Here is a 27092-nt window from a genome sequence, read left to right on the forward strand (position 1 = left end):
AAAAGTATTAAAAAAAAATCTCTTGAAATATTTTTAAGTGAATAACATACAAGTTGGTAGAAGAGCATAAATACAGATGGATGTATAGAGGTATACCATAATGTGTACATCCAAAGATGAATCCAAATTATTCATTATTATTTCACTATTGAGTCTTTAACCAACTATAGCAAACACAAAGAATTTGGTTCGGTAATGGCAAATTTGGCCTCAAAAACAAAGTCTACATGAAGAAAATTTTATGTTGTTTCTCCAGCTTTTTAATGTGTTTTATACTTGATTTGATTAATTTATGGTAATAATCTGAACATATACAGTCATATATGCCGTTCAAACTTGGCTGAAATTGGGAAAATCTGTTAAAAAGGCTGGAAAACACCAAATTTTGTGCAGTTTTTCACTTTTTTTAACAATGGCCACATGCGTGTTGACTCTCGTGCTTCATATATTTTGTGTATAATTGTCAGTTACAACTTGTGTAAAAATATCTTGAGTCAACGGATGAGTGGCCACTTCCTTTCCACACAAAAACCATCTTAAAAATTGCAAAAATGTTAAAAGTTTAAGGTTTTTAAAAAAGTTATATAAATGCACATTGTCATTTCTTGAATAACATCATACATCTTGTCAAAGACATCTTATATTCAGTGTTTACTACCATTTTACTATATTACTACTACCCAGAAATAAGCTTAAATCAAATTTTCAAAAATGCCCAAATTATGAGGCCAGAAGGGATCCTTACCGAACTTTCTCCTTTTGAGTTAGCTGTAACTTATATGAATTGGATAACTTAAAGTTAAAATATAGACTGAAAAAATATATAGAATTTAGTAAAAATTATAACTTTCTCATGTTTTCTCCTTACAGTGTACAAACGATATTGAAAGATAAAAAAAACTTTGAACAAAGAATACCTGGTTATTCTGTTGTTCCATACATACTTCTTACCCTATGTCTTAAACTATTACAATTATCAAATGACATAGACAACATGTACATGCTATATATAGATGTCTATTTAAAAAAGAGGAGTTATTTTAAATTCAACATATAAGTCTATATAGTTGCTGTAGCAAGATGTTACATTAAGAGTTATTGGAGGTTACGATGATAAAGATGTTCTATCAGTAGCCTAGCTGTCAATCACCAACAATACAATACACCATTAAAATATTACGCAATTATTATTATCCATAACTGTGTACTTTAAACATTTCGATTATATGGCAAGAAAAGTATTGTCATATAGGTATAAACAATTTAAAAATATTAATACATACAACATATGACACTGTCATGCTTGTTTTTTTCCCCAACTTGGACAAGTTCATCATATGCCACATACACATATGATATAAATCAGCCCAGTGGTTGTCAAGGTTTTTGTAATGAAAGATTTTTTATCTTTCTATTTAGTAAATAAAAAGCTTCACAGAGCACAGTATGATATGACTGCAGCATGTTGGACTCTGTTCACTTAGGGCAAGTGTGGACACAATGTTAGTTTATGACACACTAGAGCATAGGGACTAACAGTTCATTAAAGGACACAACAACTGGAGCACAAAATCTGAAATTCAATTAAAGGTGAAAAAAGATCTGCCTTGCAGGTGCTGATCAAAGACCTTTCAAAAATGTTCAAAATCTGATCAAAAATAAAAAAGTTAATTATTTGGGGTGTGGCCCCTTTGACCCCTTATAAATCAAACCCTATAAGATTTGTGACATAATTGAATAATGCAGGCAAGGATTTTTATAAGGAATCAAAAAAAAAAAATTCTTGAAATCAGACCAAAAATAAAATAAGACTTTTTGGGGAGCAGGACCCCATTGGCCATTTATAGTTCAAAAACTATAAGCGACTTCTGAAATCTGATTGCAGAAATGCAGACAGTAATTGTCATTAGGAATCCAAAGTAATTAAATTTCCAAATCATGCCAAAAATTTAAAAAGTTGATTATTTTGGGCATGGTCAAATTTTGTACCCCTTTAACTCCAAATTGATTAAAAATATCAAAAATAAGTCTACCCTGTAAAAAACTTCTAAAACAGAATTTAAAAAAAAAATTCATATTGACATATAAATTATGAAAAATCAGAACAACCATAAACTCTTCCTATCAACTGTAATGATAACACCCATATCCCCCTTTTCAAAAACCTCCAAAAACTATAGAGCCCTCCGTCATGTCCCTAGGAACAATGTGTTAAAATTTTAAAAAGATCAGATAAGTGTTACTCTAGTTACCATAAACTACTTATAACTGAGGTTAGCAGACACCAAAGATGATGACATTCACAGCGTGATACCATTATACAACTGAATAAAATTTTCAGTGTTGTAAAAAAATGGCTAAGTTCCATGAAACAGGAATGTGATATTAGACAGTAGCTAAAATCATTAACAATGTATGCCTTTTCCATATTATGCCACATACCAAATTTGAATTCAATCTATCCATTTAGATAATTGCAACAAATTCAAATCGAACAAACAGGCAGCCAGACAGACAAGATGGTTCCAATATACCATACACTCTTCAAGTGAGGGTATAATAGTCACTCATTACTAATATTTTTATCCACTGGTTACAAGTACGCATTCAACTACTAATACTGTCAGTCAATTCTGTTGCCATGGAGACACCATTTATGCTATAAGGTAGATTATATCTAATAGTTTTCGTCTAATGATTTTACTAATTTTACTCACAGATGACCTTGATTGAACATACTACGAAATCATAATATAAAAAAAACCCAATTAACTTAATTACAAGAAAACCGAGCCCTAATATAGAGGATTTTCACAACATTTTATTTAAGAAATAATTCATGGGTGCTGGGCTTTATGCTTACTTTAACACTGGTAGGCATTATATTTGCCAAGATTTTACACATGCCAACCCATGTTCAATTAAGACTAAAGCCTGGCACCCAGGAATAATTTCTTTTCTAACATGACAAAAATGTCATTTTTGTCAGTGAGGCACTCCTTAGAAGGAAGAATAATTTGACTCTCCCACACCTCACCATATTTTTTTTACAGCAAAGTACAAATATTTCATCTGTTTCAACAAAAACATTTTAAATACATGTATACAATTATAATAGGAAGTAACATTTATAATAAGAAAGCAAAAATAGAATTGAAGTTACAAATAAACAAACCAATGAGATTGTGACATGACGTCACATCATGTTACGCAGATCTAGGTTATTCGTTCATGGTGGAAATGCCTAACAAAATATAAAACATCACAGTCCTGTGAAACAACTTCCATTCTTTGTGAGTGACATTTCAATGTTGATTTGCTAGCCAAAATCTATGACAGAAACCGTCATTTAACATGCATCATACAGCAAACTGTCAGTTTAACCAAAACATTAGATATTTCTTATGTAGTATCCTAGGATCCTAATAAAATAGAGGTGTTTCTTAAAAAGGTAGACCTAGGGTAAGGGACACAACTCATTTGCATTCACCATTTTGTATCAATCTCATGTAAGCATCTAAGTAACTTGGACTGATTTCATTCTGTTTCAACGAAAAGCTTGAAAGGCTTTGGTGAAATTGAATATGATACAAACATGTCAGTGATTTCAAAAGTTGTGTCCCTTACCCTAGGTCTACCTCCTGAAGAAGTGTTATTGACTTTGTTGCTTTTATATTAGTAAACGATTACAATCAATAAATACAATGAAAACTGACCTGTTCATTACAATGATAGCGAATGTATCGCGCCATGTTAGTAATAGATTCTGTAGATTTTCAACTATTAAAAATACTGATACATGTATATGTACATTGAACTTCTTAAAAATTTGTATAAAAAATACCTATCTGACATTCTTTCATATTGTGAAATAAAAATTGGGGGTCACCAACCCTTTTTTCTTGTTATATCAAAAAAACTGAAATTCCGATTATATTTCTACAGTGCATATTTGGCCAATTGTCTCCCCCTTGAAAGAAGCTTTTCAAAATAAATGTTTGTAATTTTACCATATATAGTTTTATGTAAAAAATTCTTAAAAATAATTTTTACATCATTTCAAACATAATATGTTCATTAAAAATGTATGAATTTGAAAGATGACAGAAAAAACATGCCAAGTGTTATGGGTATGATGTACCATCATGTACACATTTTCTATAATTTCTTTCAAACTTTGAATGAAAGAAACAACAACAGGAAAACATCAGCGGTCCTTTTCACAAAAAATCGTAAGTGTAAAATTAGTTGTAAGTTATGATGTCATAATAGAATTAAGTATTATGACGTCACAACTTACGACTAATTTTACTCTTACAATTTTTTTGTGAAAAGGGCTGCAGGAGTAACAATACAAACTTTCAATTCAAAGAAATCACAGCAGTATCAATTTTTTTTCCTTTTTTGTCGATAATAAATGACTTGACCTTAAAAGTATTTTTAGCGACATTATAAAAAAATGGCCTTGATCTCTACATAAAGAAACTGACTCAGACTGGCAGTACAACAACCTGTCACTAACATCAATAGACCTTTCATACAAGGATTTATGTGGTCATCCTGGCATTGTTGTGAAGGATTTATGTATTTACCATCACCAATAAGAAAAATTAATCCATAACAAGAAATCTATCTCTCTACTTGTTTTTGCCCATCCTATCAGCATAACTTTTTTTCTAGCCCTCTTGTTATTTCAATGGTACTGAATAGAACAAAGCTTACTAGATGATACCCTCTGATCCCATTCCAAAACACCATATAAGACAACCAAAAAGTTAATCACATGGATATTCAAAATAGATGCTCAATGATTTAATCGATGAAGATTGTTTCAGAGGAGTTATTGATTAGTAGATGGTCCAGGAAGTTCATGTTTAGCAAACCCAAATAATAATTCATATGGAAATTCAAAATAGGAAGTGCACAATGGCATCATCCGATGAAAAATGTGTGAAAGTTCTATCAATTTTTGAAGAGTTGCAGATACAAACAGGAGATGGATGGACAGCATGATATCACTTTTAAATTTTAATAGCAATTATTTGGTTTAATTCTTAAAGAGTTAAAAGGCAAAAACAGTTAAAGATGTTGTTTAAAAAATATTCACCACATGTGCATGCTGGTATATATGTACTCAAGAAAATGTTTGACTACATGAATTTTATGTAAATGAATTTTTTGTTGTTTAATTATGCCAGAAAATATGTCATATTCACTTTTGTCTATGACCAGATTGTTTGACTCAATAAAGGTCATGACATGCAGTAAAGTTCATGAAGTTTGAAAATCCTTGTACTTTTCCAATAAGAGTAAAAACCAAACAAATTTATGAGTGAAGTCACTGTTCATTGACAATGTCTGTCAATGTTTGAAAATGCTTTTAGTTCGATAAGGAAGGAAGCTTCCGATAATATGCCTGACAGGTCTTAAGCTTACTCTGGGATAAGTCAATTTGCTTCTTGTACTGGTGGTCTCTTCCTCAATAAGTTGAATTTGAAAAAACTTGGTGGTAAGTAATGAAAATAGCATTCTGACATCAGTTATGACCTTTTTCTAGCTTAGAACTTCTTTTTAATTGCTTGCAGTCTATTGAAAATACATTTGTATTGAGGCTACTTTTTCTAATTTCCTAGTTTAGCAAATGCAAATATATCTGGAAAGATCTCAATCTCCTGCACACTACTTCAAAAATTCTACACCTCTGCCACACTCAGTACTAAACTCCACCTCTTTATGCTAATTACTTCAGTACAATGAGAACAGATTCAGTTTTTTTTTAATGAGTGGTACTAATGCACTGTTTATATATTCACATTCTGTATAAAAGAGCCTGTAAGCTATGAGACTGAGAGTGATACACTTTAAACCAGGAAGTGATTATAATTCTGCAGAGAAGATTTGGAAAAACTATATTTTTCATGAGACATTGCAACATAAGCTACTAATTCAAAATAATGGATAGAATCACCAGAAAGTAAATTGTTAAGACATACAGTATGAACATGTGATGTTTTTTTTTTTTTTCCCAGAGAGCTGTTGACCTGGTGACATGTTAACTAGTGCATATGAGCAACACATTGTGTTCATGTGGAGTTCAGCGATGATAATGAATGTACACTAATCTTACTAAACATTACACAAAAATGACAGGGCAATGGCCTTCAGAGAGTTCAATTGGTGACTCATGACCTTAGTATTAAAACCTGCCACATAGGAGTATAGAGCATTGAGAACATTTACCCTCGATATATATATCTTGCCCCCTTTTTTGTTTTTCTTATCTAACACATGAAACTTTTTTGTTGTGTCATTAAAAATGAATTGAGATGGCATGTACAATGTGAAAAAAACTACTGGCAAACATAGCTTACAAATAAGGTATAAACCTGATGCTGCATCAAAGTCTTACTTTTTGGAAAAAAAATCTTTACACAATAAATGCCATCAGTTAGTATGACACCAAATGACTAAAGTTAAAGAACATGTTTTCTTTAAAAATCTCTAGCTTGCTATTTTTTCTCTTTGAATATCCCCCTTTCTGCAAATTTGGATCAAATCAACTTTAAATTGAAACCTGAGATCTCAAATGTTTTAGGGTCAAAGACATGTTATAAAATGTATAACACTGTAATGGAATATTAAAACCCTTCGATACAAACAACTTACATAATTATAAATTGGTTTGGTGTATCTAGATCGAGTGAGATTCCAGCTCCTTTGATGTTGATGTTTCCTAATGGTGTTTTGTTTTGGTGTAATTCCTCCTCGTTCTTATAGTACTGTAGTTTACACTGGCTCTCCTCCAATACACACCAAACCTTTCTCTTTGTTTTCAATATACTTAATCCTACAATGGAAAAAATCAAATTAAATATTGTTTTCAAAGTTCTCCATTGGATGCTGGTAAAACTAAGATGGTATATACATGGTCAATGGAGATGTTTCTTGTAATTATATCTCATCAAATCATTTGAATATGCAGTTTTAGAAAATTCTTCAAGTAGCCTTTAAAGCATCTTGTTAAATTCAGCACAGACATAAGATGATAGCTGACAAGTGATGGCATATAAGAAATACTTAAGCAGCTTGAAATTAAATCACTGGGGTCAATTAACACAATAAATAAATGCTAAAATGTAAACAAAGTCAACAAACATGTACTTTTAATATTTTGTTCTGTCAAGAATTTTAACAGCTGATGGTTTTTTTTTAATTCCTTTGTTTTTTTTAATCATTTCTCTTAATTAATGCATCAACCCCAGATGACACATAGATACTTTTCACTTTGAGGGCAAATAAACACTAGCTGTTGTTTGCCATGACATAGTGCTATATTTCACATGTCACAGGAGCTTTTGTTTTGCTGATGTTTTTGTTATATCTCTATATAATTCAATTCCGAAGTCAGAAGTAACAGGCTTTCTGATTGGATAAAAAAAATTGTCCCCCATTTTGTAGACTAAATTTTTAAATTTTTTTTTAAAAATATAACTGTGAAGTCATCAACCTTTTTCAATGGTTTACTCATTGAATTTTGATACTAAAATTAAATTATAAGGAATAACTTATATTTTTTCAGTCTATTTGAAATAACTTCAATGCCCGTGGTGCACACTTGAAAAAAACCTGCTACGCAATTTATTAAGTGTGCACCACATGATTGAGGTTATTTCTTCATAGACCCCAAAAAATATCAAATATTAAAGTACAATTCATTCAATTACAAAAAAGAAAAATATTTCGATTCCATTTTGATCAATCATGAAAAAAGAGAAATATTTAGATTCCACTTCAATCAATTATGAAAATAAAGAAATATTTAGATTCCACTTTGATCAATCACAAAAAAGAGAAATACTTAGATTCCACTTTAATCAATAACGAAAAAGAGAAATATTTAGATTCCACTTTGATGATCACAAGAAAGGGCACTTTTATGATAATGTGTCAACATAAGACTATACCATATCATAAGTCATTATAAATGATTCAAAGTACGTGTGCAATTTTTCCCAATGGATTTAATTACGAAAGAGGAAGTACAATTATCCCTCTCTGCAGTCATCTGACAATAACTATGTTCCTGTATACACATTAACATACGATGCGTAACTTGCAAAAAAATTTCATTAAAATCCCTTAATCAATTTAGGATGAGTCACCAGGTTTTATCATCTAAAACCCTAACATTAATTATGTTATCTCCCTTTTAAATTTTAAATTCTATTCATCCATTCACAATTGCACATTGCTCAACATTCCTACAGAATTTCATTAAAATCTCACCCTTGTTTAGTAGAGAAGCATTTATGGAAGGCTACCATGTAAAACACTTGCAGTTTGATTATCTCCCTTTGGAGTCATCTGCCAGTAATCATATTCTTCATGCATATCTACATATGATTCCCAGCCTTCCTATAATTTTCATTAAAAGCCCTTGAGCCATTAAGAGAGATTTGTGCTCAAAAGATATGAGAACAGACAAACAGACAAAGAGACAGGGTGATTTCTATATATCCCAAAAACTTTTTGCAGGGGTGAGGGAGGAGGGGGGACGTTACATTTCTTCACCTATCTCTGACCCTATTGAATCTATCTTATACAGATTAAGACGATGTATTAACTGTGATCAGCTGTTGTTATCAGAAAAAAGTTCATTCTAAAGAATCATTTGTTGTAAAATGTCATTTTATTTGAATACACTGTAAATTCCATGTCTGACTGTCTCAATATATTTTTTATGTACAAGTATATAGATTTTTAATTCTTTACTTGTCAATCTAGATTTGATGGTGGCAAATATCAATATTAATACTGTCACCTGTTAACTCAATGTGCGTCCATCAAATCCAAGACTGATGCCTATATATCATTAAATACAAAACAGCATTCTCCTAATTGTTTTTGTCAAAACCTAGGATTGGTTCTTTGATGCCTCAGCTATTGCTCTTCAATTTCATGTCATAAATGAAAATTTTAAAAAAATCATATTTAGAGTTTATCTAAAATTATTGAATTGTAAACAAGCCAAGGAAACAAATTCACATGGGAAATAGTAAAGGGCTGTCTAAAGTCATTAACTTTTACACATTGGAATGATATACTAGGTGAAAAATAAAAACATAGGCATGATACATACACATTACATACATTATGTGTAGCTCGGTCAACCATGTGTATCACTTTGAGACAATTGTATATTCATTATCATTACGGTCCAGAGGTGAACTATCCAGACGTAATTTCCATAATCCACAATTTAGTGATGGCATGAAAAAATACATCTTGTATTACTTACCAATATTTAGATGATACAACATTTTGCATCTAACTCGTAGTATCAAATGGCATAAAATCGGTTTAATGTTTATTTTTGGACAAAATAAAGACTGAATTTCAAAATAAAAGATAGAAGTAACAAATTTTTTTTATTGTACAAAACTAATTATCATCTGACACTTTTTTCAAACATATGTACAGGGGAATATTTGTTCATGTTACTGATAATAAAAAACTGCCGAACATACATGTACACATAACTTAGTTTGGTGTTGTATGATCAAGGTGTTTGAATATCTTTAAGCTTGTGCAGTTATTAAAGAGTATTGTATACTCTTCCTCAAATAATCAATCATAAATTTTATACCCTGGACCTTGGTTTTTAAATAATTTTAACTTGTGAAAACTCATAGCTAACTCCAATACCTACCCCCACCACCTGGTCGAAAATGGAGGTATCCTGAAAGGCTATGCCATCCAGACATTCTGTACACATTTGGGCTTATCCTTAGATGTAATTCACAAATGTAGCAATGAATATATATCCATTTGAAACAAAGGCACAGACGAAATCATTCCTAGTTCAATCAGTACACAGTTCACACATCTGTTGATAGAAAAACAATAGTCATGCTCAAGTTATAGTAGAAAAAAACGGCACAAAAATAATGTCAAAACAACTTACTAATTGCAATTAGCAGTATTTAAATACTATATATAGGGAGAAAAAAAAATGATTAATTCCAAAATTATAAAAATCCACAACTAACTGCAGAAACTATGAGTAAATGTTGCCTCCAGATGCACTAAAGTTATCATTTGAAAATATCAATACATCAAAGCCTCTTTAATATAAGTTCCAACTCAAAAGTTTTCTTGCTGGAAACTTTAAATAAAAATTTCAATACAAAATTTCTTCTTCAAAGCCTTGACAATATCATGACCGAAACTCCTGACTCAACATAGCTGATCATTCTACAGCTGTCACGACTCGGTATTACCTCAAGTCGATGGACCTTTACTGAATCATAGATATTGATATAGTTTACAAATTGATGAATCTTTTTATCATTTAAAAACTATACATAACAGAGTGCTAACTTGTAAAAGTAATAGTACCGATTTTATCACACTGGGATGGAAACATTATCCTGTCAGTCTATTGAAGCCAATAGTGTCACATGATTTGTTGAATGAAGACGTTTTTTATATATAGATGTTGATACAGAGATAAAGACAGATCAAATCTCCATCCATAAACTCAAATTTTGGACAAGGACAATTCTTATATATAGACAACGCAATTTCCTTCAAATATACATTTATTGATAAATTGTAGACAAAATGTGATCAATCGCACAAAATATAATTATTGAATAATTTGACCAAGTTTTAAAACACAAAAACATCTATAACCTAAACTTGTGTCTAACAACTATATATGATGTGTACTTTAAATAAAAAAAGGGAGATAACTCACTGAATTTTTGGCCCTATAGACATGCTATTCAATTTTTAAGGTTTTCTTTAATTTGCATCATTTCATTCTGTCTTATTATATTTTTTTTGAATGTCGATCACTTGTTTAATTCTGGTTTCTACAAAGTTCACTTTGATCTGTGACACAATCCTAACATATTATTAGATTATTTAATATTTTTATAAAACGGAGTTTCTCATGCTGCAAAATTCCTTTCAGGACAATTTCTCGTTGACTTGCTACATGACGTCACATGTTGTGCAGCTGTGATTCACATCATTTGAAAAAAAATCGATTAACTAGGACGGTCACGTTTAAAATTATTTCATACCCAGTAAACAGACTGTTATTTCGGTCATCAAATATTCCTACGCTGTTGCTTGTATGTCACACGAGGGCATAGAAACTAGCGATAATTTTCATTCTCACTCGACTGGTGTGAGATTGAAAATTATCGTATAGCAAGATCAAAGGGATTCTAAACAAAATAGCAATAATTTAAGTTTATCACATATGTAACATAGTATACATCATGTGTACACACCAGCTAAAGTTTTAAGTTTGCTTCAGTAAAAATTAAAATTAATCAGTTAAGAAAAAACATTTACCTTCATGTATAAGTCCAAATAAGTACGATAAAATGAAAAACTAAAATGCCATTTTAGCAAAATAACACACTAATATCTCAAATATCTTTATCTTATATTAAATAATATTCACATTTAAATTATATTTATCCACTTTGTCATAACACTGGAAAACAGATTAAAGAAAGATTGTATAAAGCATAAAGTCAGTGTTTTGTTAACTATCTACAAAATTTGTAAATCGATGTTTTCTTAACCTAATGCCTCAAGGATTAATGCTTGAAATTTAAATTCTTATCTCATTTTACAAATATCTTATAATTTTACAATTTATTATGTGAAACCCATCAGATTTACATTAGAGTTTAGTTGTGGGTTTAAAAAAAAATATAATTAATTAATTAAAAATGTGCAAAAAATAAATCAGTTCTAAAAAAAAGATTCCAAGCATTTGCAAGTGATGGCTTACTTAGAAAGTAAATAAACTTGAATATCAAGGCCAAGGTTAGTTGAACTTTCTAAAAATAATTTGAAATTTCTGTGATATCACTATGTTTTCAATGAACTTATTCCTTCCAGCAGTCTGAATGGGTACAGATTTAGGTGAAGAATGAACGATAGCTGTTCCATATACCAGTATAGATCTGTTTATACTACTGACACCACACATGACCTCGATATCTGATGGTATTCATGACCATCTAAATAAGACAACTAATGAAACAATCATTAATTAGAAAAAACTACGACCAAAGCTCAGGAAAATAAACCCCAACTCTTTAACCAAGCAACCGTATAATCAAAATTTAACAAGTACTTTCTATAAAAAAAGATGGCCGACACAGTAAAATTTTTTTCTTTTTACTTACAATTTTCTATATTTCATTCAAGAAACACATGACACTCAATTTCAATTTTTGATACAGTTTTTTCAATTGCCACTAAGTTGTCAGTATTTGGCCAATCATGTTTGCAAAAATAGGGTAAAAAGCATAAAAAACTATACTGACTGTCGGAAAAAAGATTTCAAACAAGAAGATGATATTGATTAAGTCTAAATTTAAATATCTAAATATGGCATGCCTATATAAAGCAGCTTTCAATATACCAAGTGGCAGTGTAGTTGCCGAGAAAAATTGTGGATGGATGAACAGACGAACAGACAAACATACGCCATGGTTATTATATGCCTCCCAGAAAGGGGGGTGTGGGGGGACATAAAATTATTCCAATGAACTTGAGGAATAAAAGTATTCAATTCTGAATGACCATTGCTATTTGTTTTTCACAGGTATGTCCCATACAAGGAGTTTGGATTAATATAGACTTGTAGGAGTCAATCCTTAAAATCAAACCTACATTAAAGTGATTGTCTCTTTTTCAACAATCCCTTAAAAAAGATCTAGACACTAGCATATCAAGACAGAATTCAATACATCGTGTAAACAAAATGTATAACCTTGTTATGACTGTGACATTTGATACAAATTGTCGTTATATGCAATTAAATGGTAAAATGCACAGATAATAGGAGGTTTGTATGAATTGTACTTACAGGTGCAATTTATGGAATGTTAGATTTTATACTTGAAAAAAGTTTTCGCATATATCTCAAAGCAGGTATAAAGGTTTTATTTTATTAAATTAACAAAATCAATTCTAGTTAAAGCAGTCAAAATCTAAAAATCCTGATATAACAGCAAATCTAGTGGCAATAAAGATAGTTCATTCAAAAAAGGTAAATATTTTTACCAAAATACAAATTTATTCAATGCATTCAATATATCTTTAAACTTGATGCATCTGAGTTCTTTCAATATTTAGCACACCCAAAAAAAATCTTCAGTCAAATTTTATTTTGCTGATGCTCCAAAGGCATATAGTGTCTATAAAGTCAACAGCAGAATATATATTCATTTTAACAGAACTTTCTAGTCTGTCAGTCCAAAATGACTGAGATCAAAGTTGTCATTTTTGTCCCTTAAATTTTTGAGTGAAAATTACCTACAATAGTACATTTATAGTTCATTAGAAACAAATAATTAAGACAGGTTCTTTAACATTGATTTTTTTCAAGAGAAACAGACTCTTTATTTTTAAGCAATTATTATTGTTTTTCTACTATGTTATCGGTAAAGAAATTTCTCTACTTCTAATTGAATCTTTCATTTATTATATTTCATCTGTCTGTTTAAAAAATGTCGACAGGTCCCACATGTATTACATGACGAACTTACCCATTCTATTGAAAATATTCTATGGCCAAGCTTTTAGATGCCAATGAAACATCAAAAATGAAAGATTCAATTCTTAAATGATATGATACAAACTATGCATCTAACTTCTTCCACTGCTTAATGTTTTGCCATTTATTCAAGGCAATTTTTCTATGAAAACAAGTCAATACACTTGCACTGACATATATTTTTATATATGAAGACATCAAATTGATGCCAGATTATGTAATAGTTAATGCAGCTGTCAAAACAAAGGAAGCTCATAGCTGACAAATTTACTCAGGTCTTGAATCAAAAAACAATCATGTCAATCTTCTGGATTATGTATTCAAATAAACACTTCATGTCAATACAATTTTTTTTTTTCAAAATTGAAACAAACATGATCTTGGGAAAATACTGACAGGGGATATTTTTGAACAAAGGGGTGTAATGATCCAAAAAGCATCATTTCATGTAGACTCTGATGTTCAACACAGAATTTAGAAGCATATAAAGGATTTTACAGAGTACCACTTTCTTACTGAAGAATTTTATTCAGTTAATACAAAATATATTGATATGAAGACCAAAGAAGATGTCTGGTTTGGAAAGGTTTTTGGATTATCAAAACTTTAGTACAGACAGATTTTGTTTTGCTTAATAGTATAATTTCCATACATGATTTGATCTGTCCAGTTAAGTAAGTCTTAGTAAGAATCATGCAAATTCTGTAATATGTGATGCACCTAAAAAAAGGCTACACATTTTTATTTTTGTTATTAAGTTGTTTTATGGGTCTATATGATGAAATGTATAATCATTCATTCCAATCTTTCTGCTCTTAGGAGATAATTCACATTGAAAACTCCATAGTTTCTATTGTATATCAGTATTGTTTACAGAAATATCTCCCATACTTTTGAATTCTACAGTACATTCTATTTTTATCTCCTAAGAACACAGTTTCATAAGCCATGTGTTAATTCCTGTTTACTATAACATTTTAAACAAAATAACAAAAATAAAAATATGTAGGCATTCCAACCATGTATCACTTTTTGCATGATTCTTAGCTGGAGTGCTACTTTATAAACCAAGAAATAACCGAATTGAAGCTTGCCCTAAAAAGCATATATTGTAATTGACAAAGTTGCAGCTGTTTTAAATGTTTAAATGTCAAGGCTGCTGTTTACCATGGATAAGGTTTTGACCTTAGGAACATTATCGTTTTCGCTGATAATGAGAAAAATATCGTAATTTATGCTTCTATTTTAGAATTTCAGTACTTTATCTTACTAAATTGATCATGTTTACATTATTTCATTATTTACTTGTACGTGACATGCATGTAGAAGGTTGTAAACAGGATGTCTCATACCATTTGAATTAAGTCCTTGTGAAAATCTGTGCATACCCAATCAGTTAATCTAATATATTCCACCCCTTCTGTAAGAAAAAAAACTTAACATGTCATCAGCACAGTCAAGACCATTAAGCATACTCGACGAATTCAGAATACTAAATGTCACAGAATTTCCTTAAGTTTAATGAAATGGGGAACATTCTGTAAGTAGCATAACCCTGTGTCCAAAAGCTTCATTGCACGATGGCACAGGCACTTGGGGCCCAGATGATTTCAACCATCCCCCCTTTTTTCTCAAGAACCATTGTCAATATTTCCATCCAACTCTTTTACTACTATCTGAGTCGCTTTTTTCAGATGGTGGTATTAGGCATTCATTTGTGATGTTTCAGAAACTGACAAAAAAATGATTTTTAATCAAATTGACTCATTACACGGAAATATTGGTTCTTGAGAGAAAAAAAAGGGGGTGTTGAAACCATCTGTGCCCCAAGTGCCTGTGGCAAGAAGTATAAAAAAATTCCACTTTAACTGCAGGGCTTTCATTATTTTTTTGCAATAAAGGCACCTCTGGTTTTGTAGGAGGTACTTTTCACCATTTTGTTTAATAAAAATGTATGAAATTTTAAAATTCTGGAGGTACCTTTCAGTAGTTTAGAAGGGTAAAGTACCTGGTACCACCTCTTAATGAAAGGCCTGTAACTGCAGGCATTTTCATAAGACAAATTACTAACAAACAGGAAATTTTTGATCATTCAGAAAACAATGAATATATTGTATACAACAGCCATTATCAACCCTCCCACAATATCAAAGAAAAATAAAAAATATCCTGCATAAAAATTGTAAGATTTGTGGGAGTTTTTTGTTTACTACATTTTCTGTGAAAAATACTAAATTAATGATATTCTATATAAACAATTTGCTTTCACATAAAAAATTTCCTACATGAGACACTGTCAATGGAGAGAATCTCCCACATAAATTGTTCCAAAGGTTAACTGGTACGTAGACTGGTTAGTATGTTGACTTGTGTATCAGAGAAAAGTAAGATTTCCTAATGACTTGTGATGGGTGACACTTTTTTTTTCATTGCGCGAGAAACCCTAAAGTCCTTCTTCCAACAAGGATTATATTTCGTCTATCATATACACTATTTTTGCAATTTCAAGTAAATTGTTCAACATTTCATTCACACATAACACTTTTTTCTTAAGTAAATCAAAAGCCCCAAATGACAATCATCGATTCAGCTATGGTGTCTATGATAAAATATATAACATATGAGTATAAAATAACTCTTTACAATGAAAATCACGCCACATGGTTTTTCAAAGTTTGACTGACCAGTATTTCAAATGCATTAATCTACCAATTTAACTTCAACAGCATAATACTGTTCCTTCAAATTGGGCATGATAATATCAATGGCTATTGAAACAAGAGGCTCCCAGGAGCTGAAATTGTTCACCTGGTCCATTTTTCACCTTTCAAGGGCAGTAAGTCCTCTGACAACTATGACAACAATAGATGTCAAGTGATGACTAAAGCTCACATGGCCTTTAACCCAGGTGAGCTAAAAAGAATGGGGAAAACAAAACCTCAAAGACAGTGCAGTGAAGCAAGTTACAGGCAGAAACCTAGAAACCAAAGCTTCATCCTTAATACATTTTAGTCATGTCAATCATCAATATCAAAACCAAACAACTTTTATCAGTATTTTGTCAAATAGAAGCATCATATAAGAGAAAAATAATGAATACTCTTCTTAAATTAAATAAATAAATTTTACATACATCTAACTTCTTAAAACTTTACCTTCAGATTTACCTTAGAGGGAAGTTAATATATCTTGATCAAATCTTTCCAGTTAATGGACTCTTTTCTAAAGTGCAAACTTTTATTTATACATGTATTGCATGCTCCTGGTGGATAATTAAGATAGTCCTATTGATCTATCAGTTGTTATCTGAACTATGGTTTAAAACTGGACCTTACTTTAACTATAAAAAAAGATCTGTCAACTACCTATAAATCTTGGAATTTTATTAACAGCTTTTTTTCAATGGAAACAGATTTTTATTGCTTATTTTTTGCATCAGGCATTGATTCAAAGTGGGCTGATATTGCATATGTACCTGAAGGACCCGGGCCATTGTCCCCCAGGATTCTGAAGATAAGTAGAGCCAATTTAAAAAAAAAAAAAACCTGTCCACATGTCTGGAATTTTTATTGTAGTCTTTAGAAAACTCTCATTGGTCCCAAACATGCAAATTTGTGAAAATTTAGGTAGATGAAATGTACAAAAATTTGCAACAAAAATCATTGAAAATGCATTTTTGACATTTTTGGTCTAATTAGAGTCAGGAATTTCCATAGAAGCATCAGAGTGTATAATTTTTTGCAAAGCACAAGATGGTTGGTAATGTGTTTTTAGCTGAAAAAGGAACTTTTTGGCTAATAATATAAAACACTCAAACAGTTGACATCATGTACCTTATTGAACATATTACAATGTAGTGTCCATAGACTAACTGGTTTGATAGTCATACTCTACATAAGTATAAATGTGAAGATTTTTAGTTTGAGTCTGACCTGGGAATAATTATTATGTTTTGAATTTTTTCTTACTTTCTACAATCTATTGGTTATGTTTTATCACAGGAAAGTTTGTATATTTTAAAGTTCGTGTTGTTACACCTTTTTCCCAACCTCTAAATATATCATCGATTCATGACGTATTTAAATGCCTAATTATATAATTTACTTGTTAGTACATTTCAAAGAATAAAATACCCGAAAAAGTGGCCCAAGCCCTTTGGAGAAAATTTTTTTTTTTGCATAACACTTTTCTACCCACAAAATGTTCTTGCCTTTCTTTGCTTGGCCCTTTTTATGCCCCTAACTTCAAATCCTAAATTTCCCCCTGTGCATTACCTGCATATATAACAATACAGGCAAAGTGAAAACTGATTTGTTCGCACCATAAAAAATTGATTTATACAACATGGACTTGACTTTTTATGAGCACCTGATTAGAACATGGTAAAATGGGTCTGCCACTTGAAAATGGTCGTTTTTCTTCATTGCTGGCCAATTTTTGCTACTTATGGGTTTCAACAGGAGCAAAACAGGAACCAAAGCACATTCATCCCACAGTCTGTATCCTGTGAAGGCAACTGAAGGCAAATAAGGCTTGTTACAGTCACAAGTAGGGGTCAGAGTTCAATTGAAGGGTCACTCATGTGAAAAAATGAGGATTTTTCCCAATTTTTGGCCTCTGTATGGGCTAAAACCGGATGTAGTCAATACAAGGGGTCACCATAGAAATGGTGGTGACAGACATCATTCATAGATTCCAGGCAAAATAGAGCACTATAGATTAATTCTGCCCTGGCAAGGGACTGAGAAATGAACCTTACTCCCAAAAAAATCTCACTAAATTGGACAGCGGAAACTCATGACCTCTTCTTTCAGCTCTCAATTCATTAATTTGAAAAAAAATCAGAAATTAAGCCTACAAGTTTTAACATGTAAAACAATTCAGCTGGTTTATCTCCCTTTGGAGTCCTGTAACAAAAATGATATCTATAAAAGATGTTTAAACTCCTGAAAAGATGGATTAATTCTAGGGTATAATCATGATATTCCAAATGGAATATGAAACACAGCTCAGAGATTAAAAAACTTTTATAGGCAATATGAATCTGTATCCCTTCTGAAAATCATGAATAACAAATGATTTCTAATTTGACACCACAGCCATTTGAAATCCTGTAGTTGGACATTTTAAAAGAATTATAGCATTAATAGTACAAATGACCAAACCATAAGTTAGATTTCAAAAAGTGAATAATCTATAATAAAGATTTAAGTATTCATGAAAAAACAAAATAATAGATGAATTTGTACAGGTGCAGAGCAGAGATTTTGAAAATAGGGGATTCGGGCTATTATTTGCTCCTTTTTGCCAAAATTTCGCATGAAATTAATTCAATTTTTACAAAAAAGGGTCCAACCCCAGGAACTCCCAGCACCCCTCCTATGGGATCAGTCACTGCAGCAGAACACCCATATTAGATTATTTTGGTCATTTCAAATCGTTTTAAAAACACTAGGTTACTAGGAAGGATATTTAAAAAAAAAAAGTAAAAAAACTTCCATGTGTACAAGTTCAATAAGTATATGTAACAAAGTTTCATTATAAAGTAATAAGTTTATATTATGGAACAAATAATAGAACAAACAAACCTTATATACAATATAATATCCTTTTGGTAGTTTTAAACTTTCCATTTCATTTAAAACCCAACGAAGTAAAATTTAAAATACAATTAGGTACACAGCCACTTTCTCACATCATAGATTTCAAACCCTATGTTATACCTAATGCATGTATTGAAAATTTGGTCACGTTTTTTCCTTTCAAATATCATTGAAACCAATTTAAATTGAAGTCATTATTTTAGAAAAGTGTATTAAAAGATTACAGCACAGGAATCCTTCATAATATCAATCAACTTGGTTCTTCCTTCAAAGCAAATATCCTCATTTGCGGTTAACTGTAATGTATACACTTGTAACCCTAAAAGGTTATCAACACTGTTATTAAAAATATTTTTTGGAAAAAAAAATATTAAAAATAATTTCATGTCTATTTTTTCAACTCAATTCACAATCTGTCGTGTAAAAATATACCCAATTACAATATCCTAAACCTCTATAAATACATGTCACAACAAAAATAAAGTCTATTTTCTCTACGCATGACAGATCATCAAAACAATGCCAGTCTTTTACATGCATTTGGCATTTTGACCATTTAAAATATAGAAACCTGATCATTTCAAATTAAAAATATATAAAAAGTAAACTCTTTTCACATTTTTCCTTTAATTCCTTTATGAGAGGAGTTTCAAGATATTAGGATTTGTTTGGTTTGAGCAAGTGTCCAGTTTACAAAGGTTCTCCATGCTTTAAAAGTTTCAGATATGAAGTGACTATAGAAAATATCTGGTAAAGACTCTTTCTGGTTACAGTGGGTGTGATTACTAGGAATTACTCAATGTAACAAAAAAAAAATAATAAAAAAAACAGACCTTTATTGGGTATGACTATTCTTACCAGATAACACATCTTATATTACATGAATACAGTATGATAGGTACATATTGTGTTTTTTTTATGATATCTGGGACCTACAGTAAAACCTGTATTACTGGAACCTTGAGTAATTTGAAACAACTAAGTAAACCAGTCACATTTTTAAATCCCTATATATCAATATAAATGTATTTTCAACCTTGGCAAACTGATCACCAGTCTAAACAAAACTAATTGTAGAGTTCAAAAGGGGTTCAGTTTAGACAGCTTTCCCTGTATTTTGTTTCATATTTATCATTTTTAACCCATGGTCATTAAGGAAGGAAAACTCAGTAATAAACTCAAATTAACAGCTAAAATGTTGTAGGTGACTTGGAACAAAGACACACAGGATATGTAACATTCAGGCAATAGTGCAGTACATAGATGAACTAAACCATAAGATTTGTAAGCCTTGACAGGTAACCCTGTGAAATTGTGGGAATAGGTATCAAATTTCCATTCAAAAGGATAGGATGCTGTAGTTTAGAGAGAATTGACTACAATATCATCAAAGAAAACTACTTCTGTGTAAAACACAATGATACTTAAATATCTTACATTTCTTTTCATAATCAAAGATTCGAACACCAAATTTAAGGAAATAAACACATGAACCATAATAACAAAGCATATAAAATTAAACACAAGCATAAATGAACAATTGATTTAAAATCCATCCATTTCTGGTATCATGGACTAGGTGTATTGGTAGGGAAAACATTACTGATAGCAGATTTAAACCTTCAAGCTTTAAACTCTCATTCATAGTCTAAAATGTTTCTGTACTAAAAAAAAAACAATGGGAATATAAAACTAAATACATGTAGAGATTTTCCCTCAATAAAATCAATTGCAGAGAGACATTGACTCTTGTATAACTTAATGATATACTGGTGAATATATTAAATTTAAGGTTTTCTCGCTTACTGATTAAAAGTTATACAAGTTATCTACAAAAACCAAATAAATTTTGTTTACATTTACAAGTAAGGTCAACTTACACGTAAGATTAGGTATTCCGAAAAGTTCCAGGTGATTGGGGCACCAATGGGATAAACTTAAATCTGGTTTGTTCCAGCAAAAGATTACACGGTAAGAGATGAAGCAGAATAAGTTCCAGTACTTATATGATTTCAGGGGCTCAAAGAGGGGAAAACATATATTTTCCAAAACACAAAAGCCACCCAAACCAATATGATTGTTAATAACCCTTCTACACTAGTAGGAATGAATTAAGTCACATGAATAGTTCATTTAATCATCAATTTTTCTAAAGTTTATGACATACATGTAGTTAAACTGCCCTTGAAGTGCCCTTTTATTACATGGTACAATAGTATTTAGCCAGATGTTGCCATTTATTGAATTATCAATAATGATAAAAGTTTTTTATCAAGGACATTTAAGGTAAATATCAGATGACTCACAGATCATTAAGTTCTGCTGCTGCAGTTCTGCAGCAGATTGGTAAAAGTGGCAATCTAGTCAAATTTACCACTATAGGAAAAGTAAACACAATCAGGGATGTAAAAGTTGAAGATGGAGTGTGCACTTGCAAACTATTTTTGCCTAAGACCTTTTTGAAAAAAAAAACAGTTCAACTTAAAACCACATTATACAGAAATTCCCTTGTTCTGTCTTACCCAAACCAATATGCTGTGTTCAAATACAAAAGGACAACATGGAGATATGTATCACATTAACCATAGAATCCACAGATTGGGTTTTGCAGCAGCCAAACTCAGTGGTATGCACATGTATATGGAAATTTTTAAGTCCATCATAAAAAGAGCATTCTTTTAACTGGCTCCAGGTTTAGTTGCTAAAAGGATGCAGCTGGTATGCAGAAATAAAAACAAATTATGTGTTTCTTAATGTTATTTTACTATAAATGAAGAAAACCGAGAGTATGACAATCTAGCATAAAGAACACTTTAAGGAAGTAGACCTAGGGTATGGGACACAACTCATAAAAATCATTGGAACATTTGTATTCAGCATTTTACATCAATATCATGTAAGCATCAAGGTAACCTGGACTGATTTCATTCGGTTTCAAATGAAAGCTTGACAGGCTATGGTGAAATTGAATATGATACAAACATATCACTGACTTCATGAGTTATGTCCCTTACCCTGGGTCTACCTCCTTAACGTGTCTCAACAAAAAGACTACTTTTCAGAAATATATAATAAGGGTAACAACAAAATTACCAAACATTAATTAGATCCATAATCAAGTCAAGCCCAAAATAAATCAGGCAAAATAGATATTATAACACTGAAGTAGCTGGTACCATAATGGTCCGGACTTGGTACACCAAGTGGTGAGTAAAATCTGTTGCGGTGTGAATATACGGGCCAATGATTAAATAGCATTTGCATGCTATATTGTCATAATCGGTTTATAAGTTGTCACATCAGCACAAAAAATAATTTACAAAAAGCAATCATTATTCATTGTTTAAGAGTATTTTTAACCAAGAAATGATATCTGAAAAAGAATTTGGTAAGAGACCATTTGAGATGCATTTCCTCATATCCCAGATTGAGGAGTTACACAGATATTTATGGCATTAAAGGAAATCAAAGTAGTTAGTACTTGCTTTACTGAAGCGAATCAATAGTGAAATATAAACACCATATGCAGGATATGAAGGTATATTGCTGCACAGTATGGAAACTTTAAAATTTTAAAACAAAAGTCATCTTTTTTATCATAAATCTTAGTACTGAAATGACCATTGTTGTTGAATTTGAGATGTAGGTCCAAAAAGATGTTGAACAAGCTGTTTCTGTAGCTCCCTTTATATTAAGCTCCGTTGGGTATATTGAAGGAAACCATATACCAAAAGAAGGGTTGTTAATGAACGACACATCATCAATATATCTGCATGTGTAATTAAAGGATTAAGCATTAAGCATCTTTTATATTTTTATTCTTAACAAGATTCTGAAAAAAAATCAGTCCTGTATATATATAAAAACAAGTCAGCTAGGAGAAGAGCACAATTAGTGCCCATTGGAATGCTAAATAAATCCTCCAAATGCGACATATATATATGTGAAAATCAAGGTGGCTCGTTGAACAAAAAACCCACGGACATATGCCATATTTTTTGTCAGCTGTATATAGTCCTATCTGCATACAAATTTGTATTTTGAAGAAAACCATAAAAACATCTCCCATTTAAGGAGGTAGACTTAGGGTAAGGGACACAGCTCTTACAAATCATTGGAACGTTTGTATTCAGTATTTTACATCAGTCTCATGTAAGCATCAAAGTAACTTGGATTTATTTCATTCTGTTTCAAATGAAAGCTTGAAAGGCTTTGGTGAAATTGAATATGATACAATCCTATCACTGATTTCAAGAGTTATGTCCCTTACCCTAGGTCTTCCTCCTTAAAACAACCAAAGCAAGACCTATATATAAAGTGCACCAAACAAAACAAAACCGTTAATGTTTCTGAAGAAGAAATAAAACTGAATTTTGTGGGATTTTGACATGCATGAATCACCTCCTCTACGATTTTTATAAAAACTGCTACTTAACACGTGTATGATGCACATATCAAAATTATATCAAAGCATTCATCAAAAATTTGTTCGATCTTAAAACAGCTGCGAATAAAAACTTTTTATAACAGATAATAACTGTACTACAACAAAGGATTTCTGATTATTGAGCATTGTTTGGTATATTTTTTTATGTCTATTTTCAAAGACTTTAAGGTTTTGTCTTAACTGCAGAATAGTCAATAAACATGTATGACATGTAATTTTGCAAGGAAGGCTCTGGGGTACAACAAAGGAATTTTCCTCCCAAGTATTTAGTAAGCACAAAGAATACCTCACAGTTTTAATAAAGACATGAAAAAAGTGGTTTTTCTTTCACTTATTTTTCTGCAATCATAGCAATGGCAAAGGTAGGAAAGTACCATGAGCCATTAAATTGCGCTCTTTCAGGATGAGAAAGTCACATTATTTGAAACTTAATATGAAATATTGAAGAAGGTCCCAGAGAAAATTTCATAAACAAAATAGAAAAACTATATGCAAAGCTCACTAAAGAATACACTTAGTTAAAACATATTTTATTCAGAAATAGTTTGATTACAATAAATTACAAAATATGATAATAATAAGACAAGAATACACTTCACTCCCTATCTAAAGTAACCATATGGTCAAAATATAATTGAAAGTGTTAAACAGTAAATTTATATTACTTCATATTTTAGAAATTGAATATATGTACTAAGATAAGGCATACTTTGACATATTCATCATATCCATTCTCGTTATATTACTTACAGAGTTTGTCTTAAGTGCTGTGTGAAGACAGTAAATATGTCTCCCCATGCATGTTTGTTCTTATATAATTTCAGTTATATTTTTCATCCCTGTGGGGTTGTTGTCTCTTTGACATGATCACCATATCTAATATCTTTGTATTATATTAAGCTCCTATTAAAATATCATGCTGCTGTGAAATGTGGTTGCAGAGAAAACTAACAAAAATATTGAGCGTGGGTGACAGGGAAAGCAGGGATAAACTCACAATTCCCTTCCCTTCCACTACAATTTTAACTAGTAATCAAAATAATTTCAGTTACTAATTTTCATAGAATCTGTCAAATGAACATAATGTTATTTATGATTAGGAGATTCTGGACAAGATTAGATTTCATTATATCATAAATTATAATTCACATACCACATGTATTTTGTTCACTGAAAATAGCATTACAAGTACACTAAAAATACTATTTCCAAAATATTTTCTTACCTTCTCTCCTTTATTTTTCACTGCTATTTCCTAATGTAAAATTTAGGGCAAATTATGGTGCAAAAGATTAGGTTACTGCTGAAAAGCATCTGTCCAGAAGAAAGTGAAGGGGCAACTGCATATACATGTACTTTGTCTGAAAAAAAGAAGAAAATGTGTTTATGAATACACTGCATTACAGATATGTCAAACACAGCCTTTCTAGTATCAGAACTAAAAAACGAAATGAGGGCGAAACTCCTTATCATTAATGATATCAATACGAACTATAAACATGGAAAAAAGAATCTGCATGAAGACAGAAGGCAATCATAATGATAAAGAACTTGAACTATTGCAAAACAGACGTGTCACATTTTGACTGCAGTTCTAATATCCACGCCATAATTACAACAACACTCTTATTTGGTTGAGATTTGTTTTCAATAGGATTCTCTATGAGAACTCCATCAAATACATTTCATTTAACAGAATTAATCATCTTTAATTCGTCCTGTGTTACATACTATGGACTATCTCTACCCACATTTTATCTCTGACATTTCTTATCCTACTTCTGGAGATACTGGCCTTGTTTTAATGGCATTCACCTAAAGAGCAGAGCAATAACCTCCATTTCTTTCATTACTCAAATTATTTTAATAATTTCTGACAAAAATCAGAAAAAAATTTGAAAAAGCTTTCGAAACATAAGAAATTTTCTAAATATTTTTTGTCTTTTTATTTTGTTTTTTTAATTTTCAAATATAAGCATCAATGAAGACAATTAAGTACACTTAGTTATCACTTATTTTACAACGTAGAAAAAATAAAAAATTACTGTTACTAAAAATAAAACAAGAGAACAGTTTAAAGTACCATCTTCATAAGATCTGTTTTGCTAACGACCTTGATCTTCATTATCATCAAGTTTTTATCTATTCAAATTTCTTTACTTTAGTAATTGCAGAAACCTATTTTCATACATTATATTTTTAGCATTTTGGGGTCTTTCTATCCTATATGCATGTATGTTTTAGTATCTGTATTGAATAAATATGACAATTAAATCCCATTATATTTGTTATGTATGATTTCATAGACTAAAAACCAAAGAATAAATAAATAAGACTGTAAATAAAGGTTTAGACTATTTAAATTTTTCCTAAATACCTCGTGTTATGGGAAGATAACTCACAAAAGAGGAGATTACTTCTACAGACTAAAGTAGATAAATAGTCAGAAATTGCCCCAAAAAATGTCTCGGTCTTTTTGTAGAATGCTTGTCAGGAGCGGTGGACATCGTGGACTTGATCCTCAGCAAAATCACAATACAGTCTTTAAACTTGGTAGACAGGAGATATAAGCAACAGTGGCAACTGGTTTGCTTGGGGTCAGAATAATGTATCCAAGTGTGTGACATGCCTGGCTGCAGACTTGCTTCTGTGAGCTAGCATATTAAAGATCTGGCTCAGCGTTTCGGACTAGTGCAAAGCAGAATATTTTTGGTTGGTTGAAAAGTTCTCGTCTTAAAATGCATGAAATATCTGTCATAGGATGTTAAACCATAATCAATCAAAAGCCCAAGCTTTCTCTGTAAAACTAGGTAAGTTCTGGTAAATTTGTATCATGTGATGAATATCAAAAAATAATTATTGTAATTTCATAGATGAACAAGCTTATTATTCATCAATACAGTATGCTCTTATAAAAAGTCTAACTTATTGATATAAAAATAAACATTTCTTTTAATGTTCAATATCCTCACAGGTCAATCACAGGTAACAATAACGAAAGTTTATTGAACTCCACGTTTTAGGCATACAAGAAAACAGCTGTTTAGAATTTTTAGGTATTTAGCAAATTTTTAATTATAGTAATGCCGGTCAATAATTATACTATATACATGTTAAGTTCTTAATGCATACACATTTTACCAACAATCACATATCTTAATATGATACTCTTGAAAGATACAAAAAGAAATAATGACATACATTGGACCAATCAAAAACATTGATCAGTGTCATTTTCAGAGCTTTATGACATTCACCAATAGCTTTTCCATATTTGATTAAGAATCATCTGAAATAATATCTAAACATTTGTCCTGAAGTACAGTTATACCTGAAAACAAAAATTGATGATCACAGATGACATACAAACACTCGATTTTAACTACTGTATTAATTTTCGCAGCACTATAATTTTTCCTATTTTCGAGGTGTTCAGAAAACCACGAAAACA

The 27092-nt window shown here is 31.0% G+C and overlaps 1 protein-coding gene across 8 annotated transcripts in view; it reads right to left on the reverse strand.

The window, feature by feature from the left end:
* Positions 1-21202, reverse strand: part of LOC148611652 (uncharacterized) — an 81850-nt gene extending 60648 nt beyond the window's left edge. For 4 of the 8 annotated variants that reach the window (XM_088592413.1, XM_088592412.1, XM_088592411.1 and 1 more), the window contains exons 1-3: positions 21075-21202; positions 9710-9886; positions 6667-6847 (exon numbers count right to left, since the gene is read on the reverse strand). In XM_088592413.1, the coding sequence (XP_088448539.1) occupies positions 6667-6847; positions 9710-9764 (236 nt within the window). In that variant the 5' untranslated portion in view covers positions 9765-9886; positions 21075-21202. Of the gene's footprint in view, positions 1-6666; positions 6848-8821; positions 8957-9709; positions 9887-10187; positions 10258-10398; positions 10418-19179; positions 19325-21074 lie in introns of those variants that run through there. The other 4 variants (XM_088592407.1, XM_088592408.1, XM_088592409.1 and 1 more) reach the window with 4 other exon arrangements.
* Between the last annotated feature and the right edge of the window lie 5890 nt (positions 21203-27092).

The sequence above is a fragment of the Perna viridis genome, chromosome 7 (assembly GCF_037379345.1).
Source record: "Perna viridis isolate PV_CMFRI_1.1 ecotype Kerala chromosome 7, ASM3737934v1, whole genome shotgun sequence".
Classification (NCBI taxonomy): domain Eukaryota; kingdom Metazoa; phylum Mollusca; class Bivalvia; order Mytilida; family Mytilidae; genus Perna; species Perna viridis.